The 20,829-nt window shown below is 42.0% G+C and overlaps 2 protein-coding genes across 3 annotated transcripts; one reads left to right on the top strand and one right to left on the bottom strand.

Annotated features, from left to right (window-relative positions):
• The first annotated feature begins 515 nt into the window (after positions 1–515).
• Positions 516–14,707, top strand: LOC139920597 (transmembrane protein 198-like). 2 transcript variants are annotated; one of them, XM_071910647.2, is made up of 5 exons: positions 516–981; positions 11,287–11,539; positions 12,286–12,861; positions 13,072–13,149; positions 13,427–14,707. In XM_071910647.2, exons 2-5 carry the CDS (start codon positions 11,386–11,388, stop codon positions 13,477–13,479), a joined length of 861 nt encoding a protein of 286 aa, XP_071766748.1. In that variant the 5' UTR covers positions 516–981; positions 11,287–11,385; the 3' UTR covers positions 13,480–14,707. The 2 variants fall into 2 exon arrangements, with proteins under 2 accessions (XP_071766748.1, XP_071766740.1); XM_071910639.2 differs by having other exon boundaries at positions 13,072–13,220.
• Positions 14,708–15,144: 437 nt separating this feature from the next.
• On the bottom strand, positions 15,145–20,098 carry mmp19 (matrix metallopeptidase 19). The gene is made up of 9 exons (XM_071910753.2): positions 19,914–20,098; positions 19,556–19,641; positions 19,229–19,359; positions 18,108–18,320; positions 17,737–17,982; positions 16,789–16,914; positions 16,363–16,527; positions 16,062–16,189; positions 15,145–15,913 (listed from the first exon to the last, which is right to left on the bottom strand). The coding sequence occupies exons 1-9, from the start codon at positions 20,007–20,009 to the stop codon at positions 15,683–15,685; spliced, it is 1,422 nt and encodes a 473-aa protein (XP_071766854.1). The 5' UTR covers positions 20,010–20,098; the 3' UTR covers positions 15,145–15,682.
• Between the last annotated feature and the right edge of the window lie 731 nt (positions 20,099–20,829).

Raw genomic sequence — 20,829 nt, 5'->3', positions numbered from 1 at the left:
TCATGATCACAGTACACACTCTCTGGGGTCATTAAAATGTATCCAATATCTTCCTTGGTCGTCCATCCCTTAAGAAAATCATCTTATCCCACATTGTCATACTATACAAATACTAGGCCTTGAAAAACCCTTGAGTCCCTATAGGGCTATTATAGTGATATCATAGTATAAGTACGAAAAAATAAACTAGAATCTTATCTGACCACTATACTGCTAGTCCATATAGGTTTATTAAAGTGTTTTTCGTTAGGAATGAACCCTAAGTGTTTCTTCTAACCAATGCGCTTTTTAATTATGTCAAATTTAATGTAAAAATAAACCCAATAATTAGTGCTACACCGTTCCCCATTAGTTAAATCAGTTCATGGCCTCTAGGTTAATTTTAAAAGTTTGAATCATGTCTGTGTGCCCCCTCCCCTTCCCCACGGCGGGCCGGACTGACACGACGCTAGATGGGACAGAGGGAGGGGGGTTGCCTCGCAGAGAGAGCGAGAGAGAGAGAGAGAAAAAAACTTTTCTCCTCTCTCTCTTTTTTTTTAAGTGCTTTCTAATTCAGTGAGAGAAAGAGAGGGGAGGTGTGTGGAGGAAAAGTCGCAGGGTTAGGTTTTCCACAGGCAGGACACAAAAGTGGTTTAGTCGCGAGTCACAGATAGACGCGAGCCCAACGGTTAAACGAATAAAGTTCTCCGAGCCGCCCGCGGACACCAGACACTGCCTCGTCGTTATGGTAACATATTTGCTCAAAACAAGATTTGGATAAGATTTTAAAAAAGAGGATACAAAAAAACGATGCCGATGTGTGTTCCCTTACCGCAGCCTGCGAGTTTAGAAAGAGCCTAGCGTGAAGTTTGGAGAAAACCGGTTTTCCCTGGGACCCTGCCGCCGCTTTTGTGTTTGTGAATGGTGGGGTGTTTTTCCTGTTTGACAGGGCCGATTGTCACGGAGAAGTTAACGTTACAACCGCCGAGCACAGGCTCATCGGTAAGTTTCCCACTTTTACTAAAGCAAAAGTTTGATTTTTGGTCTCTGTGTGGCGGATGCGTCTACATAATTAAGCTACTCTTTCTTCTTACACACTAAGGATAGGGTTCATGTTTGTTATCCAGTGACAATGGCCTTTTCAGTACAGTTTATTACTCCAGTCTGTGCATGGCAACAATAGCCTCATACTTCATTACTGATGATGATTGATTACTTGAACGATTCCACCCCAATTCCTGAGTAAACAGTGCCAAAATCTACAGATGGAAGTGTTTGTAATAACACATAGCACAAGGCCATTTCCATAGTTGTTATATTGTAAAGTACAGTAAGGGACATAAAGCAACTTATGTTTAAACCACTTGAGGACAATGACACAAGGATCCAGAAAAACTAAAGGCTTTATTGGTGCACTGAACCAGACATTTGAGGCCAAAAATCCCTCACAATATGCATTAGTCATTACTGGCTAACAACCCTTAAGCTGGAAAGTATAGTGCCAGTGAAACAAATGGTAAGTAGGCTACTTATTGATTAGTGAATTCTATGCAATTGTTTGTTGAAGTTCACATGATGTTTGAAAAATCCAGAAATGTAAAGAAAGAGATTTGGTATTCTTTTACATTGCTCCAAAACATGGTGTCTGTTCAAACTGTACAGAAGCATCCTTCATTTTGTGAGAGGAACATTTTCATTTTTCTCCATATAATCCTCATAGCGTGCGACAAGCCCCGGCCTTGCGGCTCGGCTGTGTGTTCCAGGCTGGGAGTGCATCTTGGTTTTTGGGCAGTGTGATGACAGCCTACAGGTCCTGTCTTCACAGAGACGTTGCTCCAAGTCTGTAGTTACACCCCCTCAATGCACCCCTCTCTACTTGACCTACTCCAAAGCTAGTCTGTCAGCTTGTGCCAGATGGTTTTGCCCGTTTGAAAACGCAGAGAGGAAGCCCATCCCTGCTTCAGAGAGAGAGAGAGAGAGAGAGAGGTTTGGTGGGACCTTTAGTCTATTGCAGCGCACATGTTGTTTTTCATGTTGCCTTTCAATTAGCAGAGATGCTAGGGTCTCATTTCCTTAGGGATCTTTGTTATTAAAAGACGCTTGAACCATACAGACTTTTCCTTCATCGTCAGTGATTAAAACAAACAAGCAACATGGCAGTTAATAAAATCCTACTGTACTAAACACTCCATTGTACTGGAGATACTGTAAGCAGCTATCAGGGGAACCTTGTTGGGGCGAGGTGGTGTACACAGACTCACTCACTTGGTGGAGGCAAGGTTTAACTTGAAGTTTGGGCAGTTACAGTGCTGGGATCTGCTTTCTCCTTTACACACTAGCGTTTTGCTAATGTCTAATATATCCCATTAGAACTCCCCTGAGATGGCAGCGGTGGTTAACCCTATTTTTTGTAGTGTAAATAAAAAGAGAAATGCAAAATTTAGCTCCCTTTCAAGTTTTGGTGTGCTGCTATCAAAGGTGATGGGACAAAGTTAGATCTACAGTCGGATTCGGCCTGTTTAGACGAAAACAGGCAGAAGACTAAAAGCATCTCTTTGGTTAAATCTCTCTTATAACTCAGATTTTAAATACTGTGTTATTTGCAGGAGTAAAAGCTTCTCCACAGTAAAGATTTTTAAATTGACTTGAGGTTTTTCACTTTTAACTGCTTGCAAAAAAAGAAAAGAAAACACGCTTCATGATCACATCATCACCACATCAGTGTGAATCTGCTTTTAATGGGCCCTTATTTGGACTTGCCAACAACACAACCTGTCATAGAGTTGACAAGTCTGGGCCACAATCCATAAAACTCACCGTTCAGGTCACTTGACTGCAACTGCACCGTGAAGATGATTTAAGAGGCATCTTATCTGATCTCAGATCAACGCTGCCATTTGAATACACTGTACACGCTGTCAGTTACTGCTCTTTCCCCTCTCATTATCTATGGGAGGAGTGGATGCAGACTTAACCTTAGCACTGTTGAAGGGCTTGAGACAGCTGTACAGTTTATACAGTGGACAATTAATACTGTCTGTGTACTTTTGCCTTGTTTTATGCAATCCAGTAGTGATTAATTAAAAGTACTTGAATTGGCTGGACAGAAAAAAGGCTGACAATAAGATTATAAAGTATGTCTGATTTACCAGTTGCAAAAGATGAATCTCATTGTTTTTTTGTTTTTTGTGGCTACTTAATTATTCTTTACTATATTTAATAATAATCAATGGCAAGTATTAATATGAAAATCAAGCATGCTCAGTTTCTCCATCTTCTTTAGTTCCTGTGTTGGGAGATAAAGATATTAATCAAGAATGAGGTCAAAATGCAGGCAAATGCAGTTTCACAGTGACTATTGAAATGTCTCTACCTCTGAAGTCTTCAAAAGATCTGTAGATTAGCATTCCAGCTCTGTCCGGCCACGTGCTCCGGCCCGCTGCGCCGGTCCAACATACTGAGGAGTGTCAGGATTGGCTTTGATCGGCAGTTTAATCCACACACTGGTGAAACTCATTTGTTCTCTCCCAGTATGCCATGTCATTTTGAATAAGAACACTTAACAACACTGTGTTAGGGATGAGCTGTGCTGTATAATCTGGAGAAGGACTCATTATCTGATAACAAGAGCGCTATTCACTGTGACTTCATCCTCTCTCTGACAGTGCATCCTGGGTGTAAACAAGGTTGGCAGTAGCAATGATATGTATTTTAAATACAAAAAAAAGTATTCTGATTACAGATACTTGTGTAAAATTACAGGATTACTTTTGGGAATACTTTTAAAATTAAATTGAGAAAATGAGAAGGCCGTTTAAATAGTGGCAGGCGTTCTACGTCTTTTTTAAATGCGGCACAGAAGAAAATTTGTGTTTGTTTGCAAACCTGAAATACATTTCCTGAACTTTATATTTTAATCATGAAATGTTCATCATGTTTTGATTTTGCCTCTCAAATGATTGTTGCAGAGCTAGCCTACCTAGCAGAAGAACTGACATGACTGAAGAACTCCTTTTCCTCTGCGTGTAATGTTTTTCCTGCACTTGAGGTGTATTAATACACTCGTTATTCAACCCAGTTGGGCACAGAAGAAGGTTATGAAGGTGGATTTAGAGATGGAAGCAGCGATTGAGTTTTGGGTGTAAGAAAACCCCATTGTCACAGCAGGCCAACCACATAAAAACTGATACCAGTGGTTTTGAAGTTGTGGAGAAACATGAACACCCATCCACAGACTACTTATAGCACTTTAAATATTGGTTATAGTTTTTTTCCTGTGGCAGGAGAGGGGGTGTCGAGATGTCTCGGAAAATGAAGGACATATGAGATATTTTCGGCTCGTGAGAGCCTTGTAGGAGGTACAATTATTCTTCACTGGCAGTTGACAGAGAGGGTTAAATGACTGCTCTGACTGCTGTAAATGACAGAGCTGAACTGGAAGTGCCAAAGACATACTGTATATAGGCCCTGCATGGGCTCCCAGCCTCCTAACATACCTATCTACACGTCACCACAATTCATTCAGTAGCCTGTTTTATTTGATTTTATCTTTTTTTTACTCATTTTTCTCTGGAAGTCTGTGTGAGCAACATCACATTTCTTGTACACAAACAGAAGAATGTGAACATATGAAAATTTAGATAACAAGTAACACAAAGTTTAATAATAATAAAAAATAGAGTATCAAATTATTATTATAATTAGGAGCTGGTAGGGGTTGAGCGTCTTGCTCCAGGACTCTTCAGCAGGGCGGATGCTTGCAGCCGGTTGACTCTGCTGGTTGGATTCTGGTCCTCCGGTTGAAGGGACCTTGAACTCTCTATTCCACCCTGCTGCCCACCAGCAGCACATTTGATTATATCACATCAGTGTACGTAGTGCTACACTCCGCCGCGCCCTCACCAACATACGGACCTCCACACTGCACCACACCCCCAGCTGAAGGCTGTTCTCGCCACAAACCCTAATAGAGCACTACTGCAGGCGTACCTGCCCCTCCCTGCTGCGCTGTGCGCTGTGTGCTGAGTTTTAGTATAATTTTAGTAAGTTTATGAACATATGAATGTGTGTATGCATGCAGCAGACATGTGACTCCCTTCTAAAGGCGTCTCATTGTGTTCCTGTACTTTTTCTGCCTTTCTGTAAGTAGCTCTCCACAATCTTAAGTTGAAAGGCTGCTATTGTTTAGACTAAACTCAGAGGCAGCCATGAATTGGAGAGATTATGAGGGAAAATGAAGCTAGAAATACTGTTAAAAAATATTAAGACACCTGAAAGTGTTTACAGTCTCTTGGCCTTGGATTGTCAAACAGTGTGTTTCCTGCCTTTCATAAAGTGCTCTGACATGATGGAGAAGTTTGACCCATCTAACATCATGACACTTTCAACATAATGCTCTTCCCAAATTGCAGAAATGGATGAGTTGTGCTATGTTACAAGTCCTCGGATGTCATCCTTCCTGCCTAATATTATCTAGCTTGTAGGCTTGTTGTTGTGAGATACAACAGTGTGCTGAAATGCACAAAGGAGTGACTTATTCTCCCTGATTTTACCTTATGCACTTTTCATTCTCACGCTGTGCCCCCTTACATGTTTACAGTGGGGTTTCTTAAGCTATGGGTGACAATCCCCCCTACTAACCCCAGTGACATACCTGCCCTCATCCACCCCCTCTTTTCTTTAACATCCTTTCTACACAGGTGGTCATCCTAAATAGCACAACAGATAGTTGGATTGGATCCTGTGTATTGGTAAATTTCTCAAATAGTTTTGTCTAGTGACTGCTGTGAGCAGAGCAGCTGACGACCTGGAAAGACCATGTGACACCTTGGGGAGACAGCTGACAGGAGGGAGCAGAGCTGGGAATGAACAAGGGATCATCCCTGTTAAGATTTTGATTGATTAATTTTGATTGACTCAACAACATGCTGAAAGTTATCGATAACTCATTTTTGTGTGAGGTAGCATTAGAAGTCTCACTTGATCTAACTGGTTTGTATTTGGGTTAATGATATAAATAAGATTATTTTTGTTGCATTTATGTTTTAGTAATTAGTATGCAGTGACAGGAATGCCAGCAGTGACAGGTGTTGATTTTTGGGCCGCAGCAATTTGTCAAAGTTAGTGATTTATTGATTATGTCAACTATGTAAATTTATTGATTTTGCATATTCATAATTGTTTTTGTTTTGAACATGGCTGCATTAATCCCAAACTCTGAGTATATGCTGAGTATATTATAAAAACTCTGGGAATACTATAAACAGAAACCCAATAATGTGGTGCTTTGTTTACCATGCACGTTGTTACATCACACCACAGCAGCAACTGCCGCACCAACACCTGAACCTGCGAGCCAGACAGATTACTAGCTTGCTTTCATCATATTGCAAGGGAACCTTTGCTTTGCTTTGTTACCTCAGTAATGCTCAAATTGCTTCTCTCTGATTCAATTTTGAAAAAGCTGTTTGTACTGATAATGTAACTTTGCTAGGAGTGCAGATTCTCTGGCAGCTGCCTTGTGATTTCCAGTCAACCTAACAAATCAGCTCTTCAGCCATTACAGCTGTGCTACATTTGTTGGCTAGGCTTATACACTGAAACATAACATAAATGTAGCCAGCGATAGCAATGCAATATATTACATATATTGGTCTGGACTCAGGCAATAATATGCAGAAATGTAGTTTGGCTATAATGGCAAATTCCACATTAAAATTTATGTTAATCAACTTTGAATGTTCAATTGTAGATTTTTAATTGTAATTAGTTTATATTAATGAAAACAATCAACAAAATAATTGTTTGTTGCAGTCCAAGTTGAGTTGCATTTGTGTTCTGTTTTTGGATTAAATCCAGGCAGATTGTGTCGTTGGGTAGTGAAGCGAAGCCTCTATGTTGATAATCCCACTTTGTGCCTCTGTCTCTGCTTTGTGGCCCCAAGAGAAGAGTCAGTTCCAACACACTGCAACCTGATGAGCCCTGCTTCCTCTTCTGGGCCCGAGCTTCCTGGTGTGGAGAGGCAGGAAGCTCAGTAGTGGCCCATATGATGTCCTGCTTCATGTGCTCCAATGTGGAAACAAATGTGATTGTGATGAGCATATTTTTTTTCCAGTTTTGTCCAGCCATTGTAACTAATCAACCACCAGTGTGTTAGCACCATCATGTCCATGCTTGCTCTTGTCTATACTTGACCGGTCTTTGAGCCGGTCGGGGTATTCGGCTGAGGGTGGCATGATTTATGGCTGCAACTGTGGTGTGTAAGCTCCTATGCATCTCTCACATTCAGAGAGAGACCATGGTAGAGTCTTCCAAGTAAAGTCTTCAGACAGCCAAGTCAGAACACTGCAGGTTCTTCAGCTTCTCAGCTGGTCTTGGCCGTCAAGCCAGAACACCCCCATCCTTGGCTGTAATCACACGCCCAGCCCCTTGATTAAACACACCCAAATTAGCTATGTGGGGAACTTGTACTCTGCCCTGCCTATTCCTCAGCAGCTGAGGTCTCAGCTCCTCAGCCCCCTGTGACGTGTTTGTTCAGGAAGAGTACACTCTTTACCTAGGTTTTAGTTTCAAGGGTAACACAGCCTATATTCAGTGTCTCATCTACAGTTGTGATGCTTATTGTGTTTTAACTCTCTCCATTTGTCATTATTAGTGGTTCTACTGGAGAACATTTTGTGTTTTTCAATAAAACGTTTAGATTTTCATGGAAAACCTCCAGTCCGACATTGAAGGGATCTGGAACTTTTAAAGCCTCTAACGATCAGGCTGTCACATCCTGGAACTGAAATTGTTGCCAAACTCTGTTTACTGGTATTGTATTTGTTGCCAGGCGACATTAGCTTATTGAACATTCTGCTAGGAAGCATTGGGAGCTTTTGGGGCCTCCAGTGAGTTTAATGACATAATTCTTTTAGATAAAAAGCTCTGCTTCTAGTAAGAAACCCCTCCCTCCATCACTCACCAACTCTCTCAAGGCAAATACTTGGCACCTATCTCTAAGCAAACACTTGGGATCTACCAGTCTCCTTGGTGCTCTCCACCATCTTTAGGTGGTCTCCCTTTTCCTCCGCATGGTTTGCTCTGAGTGCCACTAGAGGTCACGGCATGGGCCTCAGAGTCTTTGTCATGCTGCATAATGGCTCTATTCTCCCAGAGCAGCATGGACTTCCAAGCCTCCTAGACATAGGACACCATTGTGACTCACTGAGGGGTAACATAAGGGGCAGACACACGGCCGTGGGAGTGTGTATGGGTGTGTGTGTATGTACAGAGTTGAGGAAACTACTCTTAAAATGTAGTTTAAAAAACGTTCACACTGAAAGAATTTTAGCTGCTAGTTTTACTGGTAACCCAAAAATCTCATTTCAACAATTGCGGTGTAATGTAACAGTAACCAAATATGACATATGGCAAATTATGAGTTGTTATAGAGAAACTATTAATACTGCAAGTAAGGATGAGACTTGTCAATCTTTTTCTCTGTTAGCATTGGTGAGTTTTTCCTCAAGGTGTAACTAGATCCAATAATGTGACCACAAAATATTTAGTCAAGGTCTTGGCCTACTAGTAGCAACATAGGAAGTTGTGGCAAATTTTGTTATTGCCTAATTACAGTGCAATTATGGAAAAAAACGAGCTACTGTATAATGTAATGTGTTACTATTTTACTATCTCCCACAAAATGTAAAACTACTACTTGAAAAGTAAAGCTATATCCAAACTACATTGTGGTGTATGGAAGAACACAGAGAGCAAAGCGAAACTCAGATAAAGAGGTGGAGGCATGAATAGATTGATAGATTTTTTTATCTCTTTAAATATTTAATTGTTTTTTCTTTTAGAAAACTTTAATTTTGTAGTTTTAGTAGTTACCTACAAGTCTTCAGTAACTTACACAGTGCTTGCTGCCTCCTACAAAAATACATGATTTCATTTGTTGGAGGAAACACTAGAAAACTAGCAATGCAAGCGTATTCCTGCCAAAATGTAGTTATTTACTACTCTGTGTGTAGTGGACGATGAAATTCACCTCATATATCTCACTTGATATAGTCGCATATTCATGTTTCATACTCCTTAAAAGAAAAAGAAAAACATGGCAGAAGGCCACCGGACAGGCAAACTGAAACAGTCAAAAGGCTTTAGGCTGCGGTGTGAGAGGCACCCTGGGGAAACACGTGCTTTATAGGAGCAGCTCTCCAAATGAAGACACCCTAACTCAACTGACCAGCACAGGTGTTTCACATGCGCCGTTCATGTCATATCTGATTTACTGTAAATACAAGCAGTCAACCTCCTAATACAAGTAGGCCGAAGGAATTTTTTGTAGGCTCTGATATCTCCCACTTGGCACCATAAACTGCAGAAGTGAATGAAAATCAAGATGATCCATTTAATTCACACTTAAACGTGAATGCTGCCACGCTGTAGCAACGAGATGTCATCCTGTTCCTCCGCTTCCTCTGATATGACCTGAACGCAGCATTAGAGGGGAAAGCCAAACCTGATAGGAAATCAACCCCAACATGGAGAGCCGGGTCTCGGTTTACAGTCACTGTATCCAACGCTCCAAAATCCCCTAACAGTGAGGTTCCTGTGTGTAGTTTCATCCTAGTACTGCTTCTGCCTCAGAAGGGAACTTGGTTCTTCATTTTGAGTTGGCTGGGCTTGATGTGAAGATTATAGTCTTGATTGTATAAAGATCTTTCCAGCAGTGCTAATTTTGGTAGAAAAGATAGATTTTATTTTGGGCCTATTCTCATTTCATCCAATTTACTTCTTGTGCTGCTACAGTCAACAAAATGCCTTGACGTTTTAGTTTAAGTCACTTCATAAGCAGAAACTTTTTTCTGCTCACAAGGTTATGAAAACTACAAATCATAGTCGTTGCTGTTTGGCTGAAGAATATTTCTCATTTTTCATAAAAAAGATAAAATGGTGCATTTTAGCACTATTTCATCTAACTACATTATTGCATCCACAGCAAATTATTTTACTTAAAGATCTATTTATATCCTCAAAGTTTTAATAAAATATGTAATGGATACCAAAGAATAGTGTCAAGATGCCAACTGGGAAGATATTTTTTTCTTAATTTCTGTCTGTCATTACAATTTTAACTGATGGGAGACAGAGAGACAGGTACCAAAGAACTAACTAAGTCAGCAAGCGAGAGAGAGAGAGAGAACTTTCCAATGGTCTCTCATTTTTTCCATGTAAAGTCATGGGCAGGTCATAATACGTAGCCTTGTGTGTCTGAGAAAAAGGCAAAAAGAAAGCGTTTTGTGTAGCCACATAGTGTAAAGGGGAAGATAGATTTAAGGTGGGGAAAGTTTCGGGTAATGAAGGAGAGACAAAGCGTCAGATAAACAGGAAGAGGGGGACAGAGAAAGAGCTGGCAAGCAGATGAAGAGAAAAGGCAGGGGGCTGACTGTTCCTGACTGTTTCTCCCGAGCTGAAAACGTGAGTTAGCTGTAATCGGATCTGGACTGGGGTGAGATCATGAGGGAGGACCTGCCAGCAGCCTCAGAGAGAGCAGTCCACCCTAAGCCTTGAGCCCCGCTACTACCCTCTGTGGCTCTGTGCGCCTGCCAGATCAACCTATTAAATATCATATATAACCCTTGGACAGTACCAGTTGTTTACTTTGTAGGCACTGTTTTGCAGATATACAATCACAGAAAAGGGGAAGCTTCAAGACATATGAGATTGTACTTTAGTATATAAACAATATCTGCTTTTCTACAGTCATTTTGTGTAGTGCAAACAGATACGATGTCAGCTACTTGCTATCACAATATAATTGCGGTGATCAATTAAGTGTTTTTGTGCTAAGTTCAGTATTGTTTAAAATGGGGAGCCATCTTATGGTCTGTTAGATATGTTTATGGTTTCTGTCTGTGCCCATAGAAACCAAATGTGGTATACAATGCTGCATTCAGTAGGAGAGCTTATGGAGTGTGTGACAGCCGCACATGCAACTAGGCAGAAGTCACAGCTGATCTGAAGATTTCACACTTCGCCTACAGCCTTGGCGACGGCTGAGGAGTTGTCAGCCCAAGTCCATGTGTTGACGGGGACATGCTGTATTTTATTCTTCACTCATTCAACTGTATTTCCTTTTCTCGTATTTCTCCGCTGTCCGTTCTTAGTATTGTGGCTAGGGAATGTTTGTTAGAGGAGCTGGAACCGCCATTCAGGCTCTGTTTACATCTACTCCACTAGAGTTACAGTATCAAAAGTTTGTTTTTGTTTAATTGTGTTGGTGATCTTTGACTTATACCAACATTTTCTCTTATTTTGCAGTCACCTCACCTGCTCAGATGGACTTAAGATAACGCAATCAGCTGCTCTATCCTTGTCCCAAACTTCAACCAGCCCCAAACCCGCTGACATTTGCCCAAAATGGCAGATCCCACTGGGCTGGGCTCTGATGGGGCAGGGGCAGGCACGGCTGAGGTCGACGCCTGTAGCTTGGAGATCGAGAGAAAGTATGATGTCATCCCTACCGTCATCTGCTCCATGTGTTGCCTGTTCGGTATCATCTACTGCTTCTTTGGTAAGACACCAAGCGTGCTAAAACCTCATGTTTTTCTTGTGACACAACACAGTATCTAAACATATCATGTGTACGTAACCGTGCTCTATAGTACACCGTTTGATTTTTCAAGTTGGCTATTCCTTTGCTTTCACTTGATGTCACTGCTCTCCTCTATGACCAGATTGCAACAGGCATTGTCCGTTCCTCCTTGTAAAAATTTGATCTAATCAGGCTGGAACACCAAAAATTGAAAGCTGCATATTGTCAGTCATTGGAAACTCCCTCATGTCACAATTTCACAGCTTAATGGCTATTAAAACTGATTTGAGAAATTGAAGACGCCAGGCCATTTGTTTTATCATCATGCATTAAGGATATCCACCACTTTAATGTTCTGCAGTGCATTGTAATCACGCCTCTCACAGACACAGACACACACAGACACACACACACACACACACACACACACACACACACACACACACACACAAATGAGTCATTTCCCATTAGGATGACTCTACTCTTGAAGACTTTGGGCAAGCCTGCAGCCATTATGAATAGGCTGTTGCCTTTTCTTACATTAGATTCAGCGTAATGATCCCATTTATTTCCTTGATTATTGACTGAATTCATGTCCATAGAGTAAATCTGCAGCGCTTTAGTGTGCTTACTTTATATTCATACAATGGGATATTTCCTTATGTAACTCTTCCTCACAACTCTTCTGTCCTCATTATAAAACTGTCCCGTCCCGTCTCTTCCAGGTTACCGCTGTTTCAAGGCGGTCATGTTCCTGTCCGGCCTCATGTTTGGCTCTGTCATCATTTTCCTGCTGTGCCACAAGGAGCGTGTGCTGGACACCCAGCTGAGCGTGGAGGCCAGCGCCGGTATCGGCCTCGGTATCGGCCTGCTGTGCGGCCTGGTCACCATGTTGGTGCGTAGCGTCGGCCTCTTCATGACGGGCCTGCTGCTGGGCCTCCTGCTGGCTCTCGCCGCCCTGCTGGTGGCTCACCAGTTCTACACCCCCACCACCGTCTGGGTACCCCTGGGCACGCTGCTGGGAGCGGGCATGCTGTTCGCCGTGCTTACACTGCAGTGGCAAAAGCTCTTCACCATGCTCTCCACCGCTGTGTTCGGGGCAGCTATCATGACAGTGTGCGCTGACTACTTTGTGGAGATGCTGGCTCTGGCCACGCACGTGTACGAGTGTTTGCGCCTGACACCCGGGCCGCCTCTCTGCTGGTACAGCTGGGTCATCTTGGGCATCTGGCCCGCCCTCAGCTTGATGGGAGTACTGGTCCAGTGGAAACTGACAGACGACAGCTTCTCTCACACTGAGGGTGAGGATTAAATATTGTGAGGCTTACACTGTGAGAGCAGCTCTGTCGTTTTGCAAAGATGTTTTTCACAGAACGTTTTAGTTAGGATTTTGGATGCAACATGTTTCCATTACGATCTCATATTCTCTCCAGAGTGACTATGATATGAGTCATAATAAATAAAGTGGTGTTGTAAAACTGTCTTTCTCAATTCCTCCCCTCCCTTCTTAGTCATTATCAGCCGGAGACAGAAGAGAGTCCAGCTGATGCGGATCAGAGAGAAGGATGCCAAGAAGCGACAGCAGGCAGGTGGGCAGGAAGGCACGTACCGCCGTAAACCCACCCCAGTGAAACGTTACGCTGGGGATCTACTGGCACCGGTCAGTGTCACCCGACATGGCACAAGCTGTAGTTATAGATTATAGTTATAGAAATTGTCATTTTATGGCATCAGTCATGCTTACCTGTATCCCTGTGAAACTCAGCGGAAAGAACTTTGCTAAACGCGAATTGTACTTCAAAACAAACACCCCACCTTTTTTCTGCCTCTCTCTCATCTCTCTCCCTCTTTTGTTCTTTCTCTCAGAGCTACCTGCAAAGTCTGCGGGACAGACAGACGGGCACAGGCACTTCCCTTAGCAGCCTGGGCACCGCCAACCACACCATGATCGACTTGGACTATGACACGGGCTCCACCGTGCCTCTCACCGCCACCACACCAGTCATCAGGGTCTGAGGATCAGAGACGAGAAGGGACGACGCTTTCTGGTTCTCCGCCGCTGCCTTCCTAATGTAGACTAGATCCTATAAACTGCCCCACTAAGGGTTTTTAAAGTCCCTCAATTGAGTCGGAGGGAGAAAACATATTTTATACCAGCGCACCTCTTATCAGTGTGTCAGTCCTGGATGTTTTGTAGAGAGCAACCTGGAGTTCAATGGCATGGGTTCCCTGTTGGTATGCTGCTTTTTTGGGGAGAAGGGAGAGATGTTGAGCCCCTGTTTGATGAATACTATAACCACTGCATCAATGGGTTTCTCAGAGAGAGAGAGAAAAACACTAAAAACAGATACTAATAAACTAAGGTCATACATTTCCTCATGTCAAGTATTATTAAATACATAACAGCAAGTACATGCCTCAAAAACTGATGTATTTGTGTTTGGTAATGGATTATGGCCATGACATCACATGTGCATCACGAGTACTTCGTATGACACAACATGAGTACTGTGCTTCAAAAAAACTATTAATCAGTGCCATGAAGTGTTATTTGTTGTGGGTACCTGTCTTACTGTTTAACTGTTTGTATGTTTAGTTGAATGATTTTTGAGGGTATGTCCTAAAAAAACAGATTAATTTTGTGTGTTTTAGACGAAATGTGATGAGACAGAAATACAGCACATGACATGTAGACAGATACATGGCCATAAATATGACAAAGTGAAAAAAAACTAAATGATGCAATTAAAATTGAGTTGTTTTTTTTTTTAGAGCTCCTTTCTAGAGCTTTTAACATGATCGTTTATTAGCAACACTCTAATCCTATGACCTTTTTTGTGTTTGCAATGTAGCTTTTGTCAAAATAGGTGAAGTGACTTTCATGTGTTTTTAGACTGTTGAGTATACTTGTGGAGTATCTGAAACTTTTTTTTTATAATTTAATTTATATTATGAACAAGTAAGCAGTAGATTGATGAAAAAGGACAAAAAAAATCAATGCATATTTGCTGTTAATTTGTAGATTTTTAAAGAATTATCCGTTTTGTTATTTGTGTGAATGATTTTGCAGGGACAACGTTCTCTTGTCACCTGAATCTGTACATAATTGTTGATAGGAATTGCGAAGATAAATAAATCTGTTTGATACAAAAACAGTTTTGCTCATTAGTCGACTCAGATAAATTGCAGTGTTTTGTCTCTTTGGGCACCTAGCAACACTGGCAGCGTTACTCACCAGATTTTTCAAAGGCAAGACAAGAGGTCATGGGGGAGGATTTCCTACTCTGCAACTGGTTGGTGTTGCCATGGCAGTCCCAAAGTTTTTTGCAGACAAACTTAATGCATGACAGACTAGCCTTTCATCATATTGAACATAAAGTATTTTTCTAGCCTTTATATGTGGTGTTGATCAGCTATCCTGGTGACAGCGCACATCAATCAAAAACAAGACTTGACTTTACTGCCGACGTCATGTCTGGTTTGTTTAATAGTACAAAATGGAAATATCTTCACATGACCAGTGTGAGTCATGAGATAATAGAATTTATGATGTTCAGTAACAGTATGTAACATAAATGTAAGGCATGAGAAAACTTTAAGGACATTATATGACTGGTTACACAACACTTAAAAGAACATCGAACACTATCAACATCATCTCACATCTCACTGTGAGGAGTAAGACATATAACCCTGCACATCTGTTACAGAGAGAGAGAGATGGCCTCCCTTGGTATCTCCCTGAGTGAGATCATATAAAAACGTACACAATTCTTGCAGTCACACAAACACACAACTAAGCCTCGCAAAATCAGCCTGCTTTTGGAGTGTAGCAGTGGCTTGGCGTTCATCAAATCCAGTGGAAAAGTCAAATCACACTCTACTTTTTTTTGCTGTAGGTGATAAAGCACAACTCAATCATTCACTGACAACTCTCCTCAAATTACGATTAAACTGGAGACAAGAATGCATTATTTCATTGTCACAGTTTGTGCCTGAGTGAAGTCTGCACCACATGTGTTCCCAGCACTCCCACACAGAGCTCCGGCTGAGGTTGACTGGTTGTTTAATGTGCTCTTGCTTTGGACTTCATGGTACCTGCTGCCCCCTAATGTTTCCCCCCTAGCACTGCATCCAGCGCTCCCTCTTGCTGAGCGGGTAGCCTCTGTCCACGCTCAGCTGCTTGTTCACACGCCAGTACTCGTCTCCCTTGAAGAAGAACACCTTGCCGTTGGTCCAGGTGAAGGCTGCGTCGGGACTGGGTGGCACTCCGCTGAAAAGCAGCGAGAGCGGTTTGGGGTAACGGCTTAAGTCGTTGTACTTCAGCTCGTCCCACTGCCAGTGATCTGAACCCTACAGGCAGACAGCAAAGAGATGGAACAAAAATATAGGTTATTATAAGTCACAACAAGTCAGCATGGTAAATACAACTGTAGTTACATGTTATAATGCTGCTGTTCTTTTTAAACATTTTAACCCCTTATGTTTTGACTTTAGCTACCTTGATAAAGACCAGCTTCTTGTTCTTCTCCAGGTACAAGGCTGCATCAATGTTAGCGGGGATCCGTTTCACCTGTTTGGGGTACCCATAATCCAGTCCGAAACTGGTGTACCTCCACACTTTATTGCCTGTGACCAGAAACAGCGTTGAGTCAAGCTAAAAACACACTGACACAAGTTCTGGACTAAATGACAGCTGGTGAACAGAAGACGTAACAGAAGAACAACCGAAGACAAAACTGTCATTATGGAACGTATGACTGAAGTACACTTTATTAGTCTAAGAATAACAATTTCTGTACCTTTAAAAAAGTATGTCTTGTTGGTTCTCTGAGAGTACACAGCTGCACTCAGGTGTCCAGGCAGTCCCTTCCACAGCCTGTCAATCCATATTGGGGTACTGTATCCCAGATCCGTGATCGTCCAGACATAATCACCACTGAAAGCGAAGGTTTTCCTCCACGGACCTGAGAGAAAATTCAGTGAGTATTTCTGACACATTTTTGACAGTACTCTACAGTACTTTAAAGTCAAAGTCATTGTATGATTGTACACCAAACATTGACATGTTGATGCCCAAATAATTTTGGAGCATTTTTGTAGATGTACGAAAATAAACATATAATCAATCCCAGTGTCATTTTTTATAGTATCTTCCCCTTCCCCTCAGTGATAAATCCATTGGTCGACCTAATAAATAAGAGCATATGTGTATATTTATAACTTACCCAACATAATGGCATCAAGTGTGGCATTGCAGGGGTCTGGGATGTTCTGAGTTTCAGAGCTGCTGTCTGTAGGAAGGGGGTTGTAGGAGGCTGTTGAATTCACTGAATTGCCGGGCTTGCGTTCACCTATAAAACAGGTAAATTAAGTAAAAAAGATGAATGTATGCTTTACCTATGCTGACATTTGAAAATGACAGTAATGATGTTGTTATTCCCGGTTGGCACAATTGAATATGACAGACTTTTACATCAATTTCTATTTGTCTATTTACATCAACTTCCCTAACAGATCAGAGTGTAGGGAGCTAATGGAAAGTTAAAAAGCGAAAGTTTTTTGGCTGGGGTGGCTGCATGTATATGTGACAATCATACAAAGTGTCTCAAACTTCTTACAGTTGAAAACGTAGCCAGATAAACTCAAAGGGTCTGGGCTATGGGTATGAAAGATGGGTCTTGTTCATATTAAAATGAGTCTTCTTGATCTGCAGACATATTGATAAACATCATGACTGATGCCCATCAGTCATGAAGGCTTCATCTTTGATGCAACAAGTGAGCAAATGGCTCAGAGTCAGACATCATCAATCTTAATTATATGTATTCATTATTGAGTTCACATAGTAGAACATGGGCTCATTACTCCAGCTTTTGATCTACAAACAGAACTACAATAATTCCCATAACCTTTAACGGCTGCTCCCTCTCTTCATAGAACATGTAACCTCTTTGGTGTCTTCAAAAATGACAACGCCACTGCCAACAAGAAGTTCAGGATAAGTCTGTTCTTATTATCTCACCAGTTCACCAGTTGGGTAAAGAAGCACCTACAAAGCTTGAATCATGAGTACCCATGCATGAAAATTCGAAAAATATTTTTACACCGTGAATATCAATTTGACAGTTCGGGGCTAGTCTTAACACCGTCATGCTGCGAGTTGATGCACTCACCATATAACGCCTGGATGCCCTGCACATCATCGGGATGCAGCCTGAAGTTGGCACGGTAACCAGTGTAGATCGGCGCCATCAGAGCGGTGCTGTAATGAGAGTGACCTAAGCCCAGGGCGTGGCCTATTTCATGGGCGGCTATAATACGCAGATTAGTACCATAGTACACTCCCTCGGTCCAGTACTCATCATCATCAAAATGGACAATACCCGATTGTGGTGGCTCAGCATGGGCTAGTACATGACCTGCAGAGGATAAAAACAAACAACAGAGATTTAGTTAGTTGGCCTATTCCAGGGGTCAATGGCAGTAGGCCAAGTAGAGGACAGCAGCACAAAAAAACAAAACATTATTTATAGAGCAAACACACCACGTCCATCAAATGGGACAGAGCAGTAGCCATCTTTCTTATGGAAGGAGATCTTTATGTCTGCTCTGCCGTACTCCACCTCTCTGAAGCTCAGCGGAGTCACATCACTCCAGTACTTAAAGGCGGACCGGATGGCCATCTTGGTGACTGTCTTCTTCATGTCTGGTGTGTAGTTGTAGATGCGGTAGGTCAGGCTCCGCTTGCGCCAGTGACCTTTAAGAGAGACCACAAATGTCTACCTACCAGATTCACAGTTTTACATAACCAATACATTTCAGTTCGAGACAAGACAACACCAAGACTTCAAGTCCACAGCAAGTAGCCGGTGTTTATTGATCATAGGGTTTGGCACAGACCTCTAATGCTCATACAGCCCAGGAGATGATGGTGATGATCATTTATCATTCCATAATTCTGCCCGAATTTGATGAAGATGGCACTTCAATGTTATTTCAAAGGGCACAGGTTGAGATTGAGTTACCATACTTCAACCATTAGGTCCTTCCACAGTCAAAAGCTGATTGGTTAATGGCGAGGCGGAGTGTAAAATAGGTGATGGAAATTGATGCCTTTTGAGATCCAACTACTATTGTGATAAATGGATTCTAAAAAAAATGGCATTCTTACATTTTTCATAACAGACTGTAATGAAAAATGATAATGAATTTAATATATCTTGCCAACTTGTGTACAGTTACGTACTACAGGACATAATGTTACAGTGTAGTTAAACTGTTCTGTTTATAAAATAAACCAAATAATTATCCGTTTTGAAGCATTCTATATGCAAAGCAAAAAGCAATTATTACTTCTTGCTGGCAGTCTTGTAAAGCTGCTCTTCTAAAAATCTAACAACTATTTCAATAGTAACTTGCGCCCCTCTATCAGTCTAATGAATAGGGACGCAAACATTAGCTGGCAACAGGTGTACTTACGAAAGAGGATTAGGGCCACATGTGAAAAATGTATTTGAGTTCTGAGATTCATCTCAGAATTCTGAGTTCAAAGTCAGAATTCTGAGAATAAAGTCAGAATTGTAAGAAAAAAGTCAGAATCTCAGAATTCTGACTAAATAAACATTACAACCACTAATGTTCACACTTTACAAAACAGCATCTCACCCAGCACTCTGAATTTGTGAAGTTTCTGGTTGAAGGGGTCCTTCATACCACAGCGGGGCTGCCTCATCACCTGCAGGGTGGCTTCATCTATTTCTCCAGTGAGAGGCAGATCATTCACCCTCTGGAACACCCTGGGGAGAAGAGGAGAGTAAACATCTGCATGCTGCATCAAATAGAAGGAGGACAGGTGTCTGGACTGACCTCTTCTTCCTCCACTGTATCAGGGAATTTCACTCCAGTAGCACTACATAAGAATCTAATATGCAATTGACTGCTTCTGGTATGACATATGACCTAATTTTCAGCACTTGAGAGGGACTATTGTACCTAAGAGCTTCAATAACTTCCTCCAGGTAAGATGGGTCCTGAGCGTCACCATGGTTACTCAAGTAGCCATACTTCCTTAGATAAGCCTGTAAAATGAAGAAAAGTAGTAAATCAGTCCATACCTTGCTATGAGACCTTTTGAAAAAGACAGACAGCAATGACAGTAGTGGACTACATTGGCCACTACATAGCCAATATTACTATCATGCAATGAATAGAAAAGGCCTGTAGGCTGCGAAAATGAAAAACAAAGTCCATGGCTGTGCTATGTACAATCATACACTCACTATTACACGCTTCTAATGAATGTGTGAGTGTGTTCAAACAGCCTACAGAGCAAACTTTAATCTAATTTTACCTGCGCTTCATTTAACTCCGTCCATTGCTGCACCACTGCAGAAAACGCGCAGACTGTGAGCGCCATCAGCAGCGCCAGCGGCCCAGTGCAGTCCATCTCCAAGTTTGCACCGACAGTTTTTGTGGTAAATGTCCGTCCGGTAAAACCTCCAACACAAAGTCCTCACCAGAGGCCACGGCAGACTGTGTCCTTTCTTCCGTGTGCTCCGGCACTTTTAACTCAAACTGGCGGGTGAGTCATCCTTGCGGCCACGATGATCCATCTCTGAAGTATGAGGATTATAAAAGCAGCCAGATGATCGCATGCCAATGTCTGCTGTTAAATTATACAGCTGTGGAGAGAGACTGGAGCTAAAGTAGTGCCTGGTCTTCCCCGACCACTTTATGGAATTATCAGGCTGTAACGCTACAGGCTTTTTACAGACCTGTCACTTTGTTTTCATGTGTAAACCTCTGAACAAACTGCGCTCACCCCTAACAAAAAATCACTATAACATTCCCATAATATTCCTTAAGGGAGTAGAGTATGCGGTATTCAGTAGTGACTTTACAGTGACCTTATTGTTGACTTGCAGGTATTTTTTTTGTCTTCTTTGATAATCAGGGGCGTAGGAAATATGGGTCCTGTGCACAGGAGCTGAATCTGGGCCCCCCTCTGTGGCATATTGCAGAGAATAGTCAATGAGTCATGTGACTACGTGTTTACAGCCCGCGCTGAGGCGCATGCGCAAGGACCCAGCATGGCCAGGGAGGCTGATGCCAATTGACACTGTGCTTTGAATAAAGGCTAAATTAACAACAGTATACTGTGAGCCGTATCATATATGTCAACAAGAAACAACACACCCTCCATTTTCCTCTCATCCCCACACCACAATTATTCCATCTATGACAAACATCAGTGTTTACCCATCCAC

Source organism: Centroberyx gerrardi, chromosome 5 (genome assembly GCF_048128805.1).
Source record: "Centroberyx gerrardi isolate f3 chromosome 5, fCenGer3.hap1.cur.20231027, whole genome shotgun sequence".
Taxonomy (NCBI): Eukaryota; Metazoa; Chordata; class Actinopteri; order Beryciformes; family Berycidae; genus Centroberyx; species Centroberyx gerrardi.
Note: the sequence above shows the minus strand (reverse complement) of the source record. Positions and strands in the feature narration are given on the sequence as shown.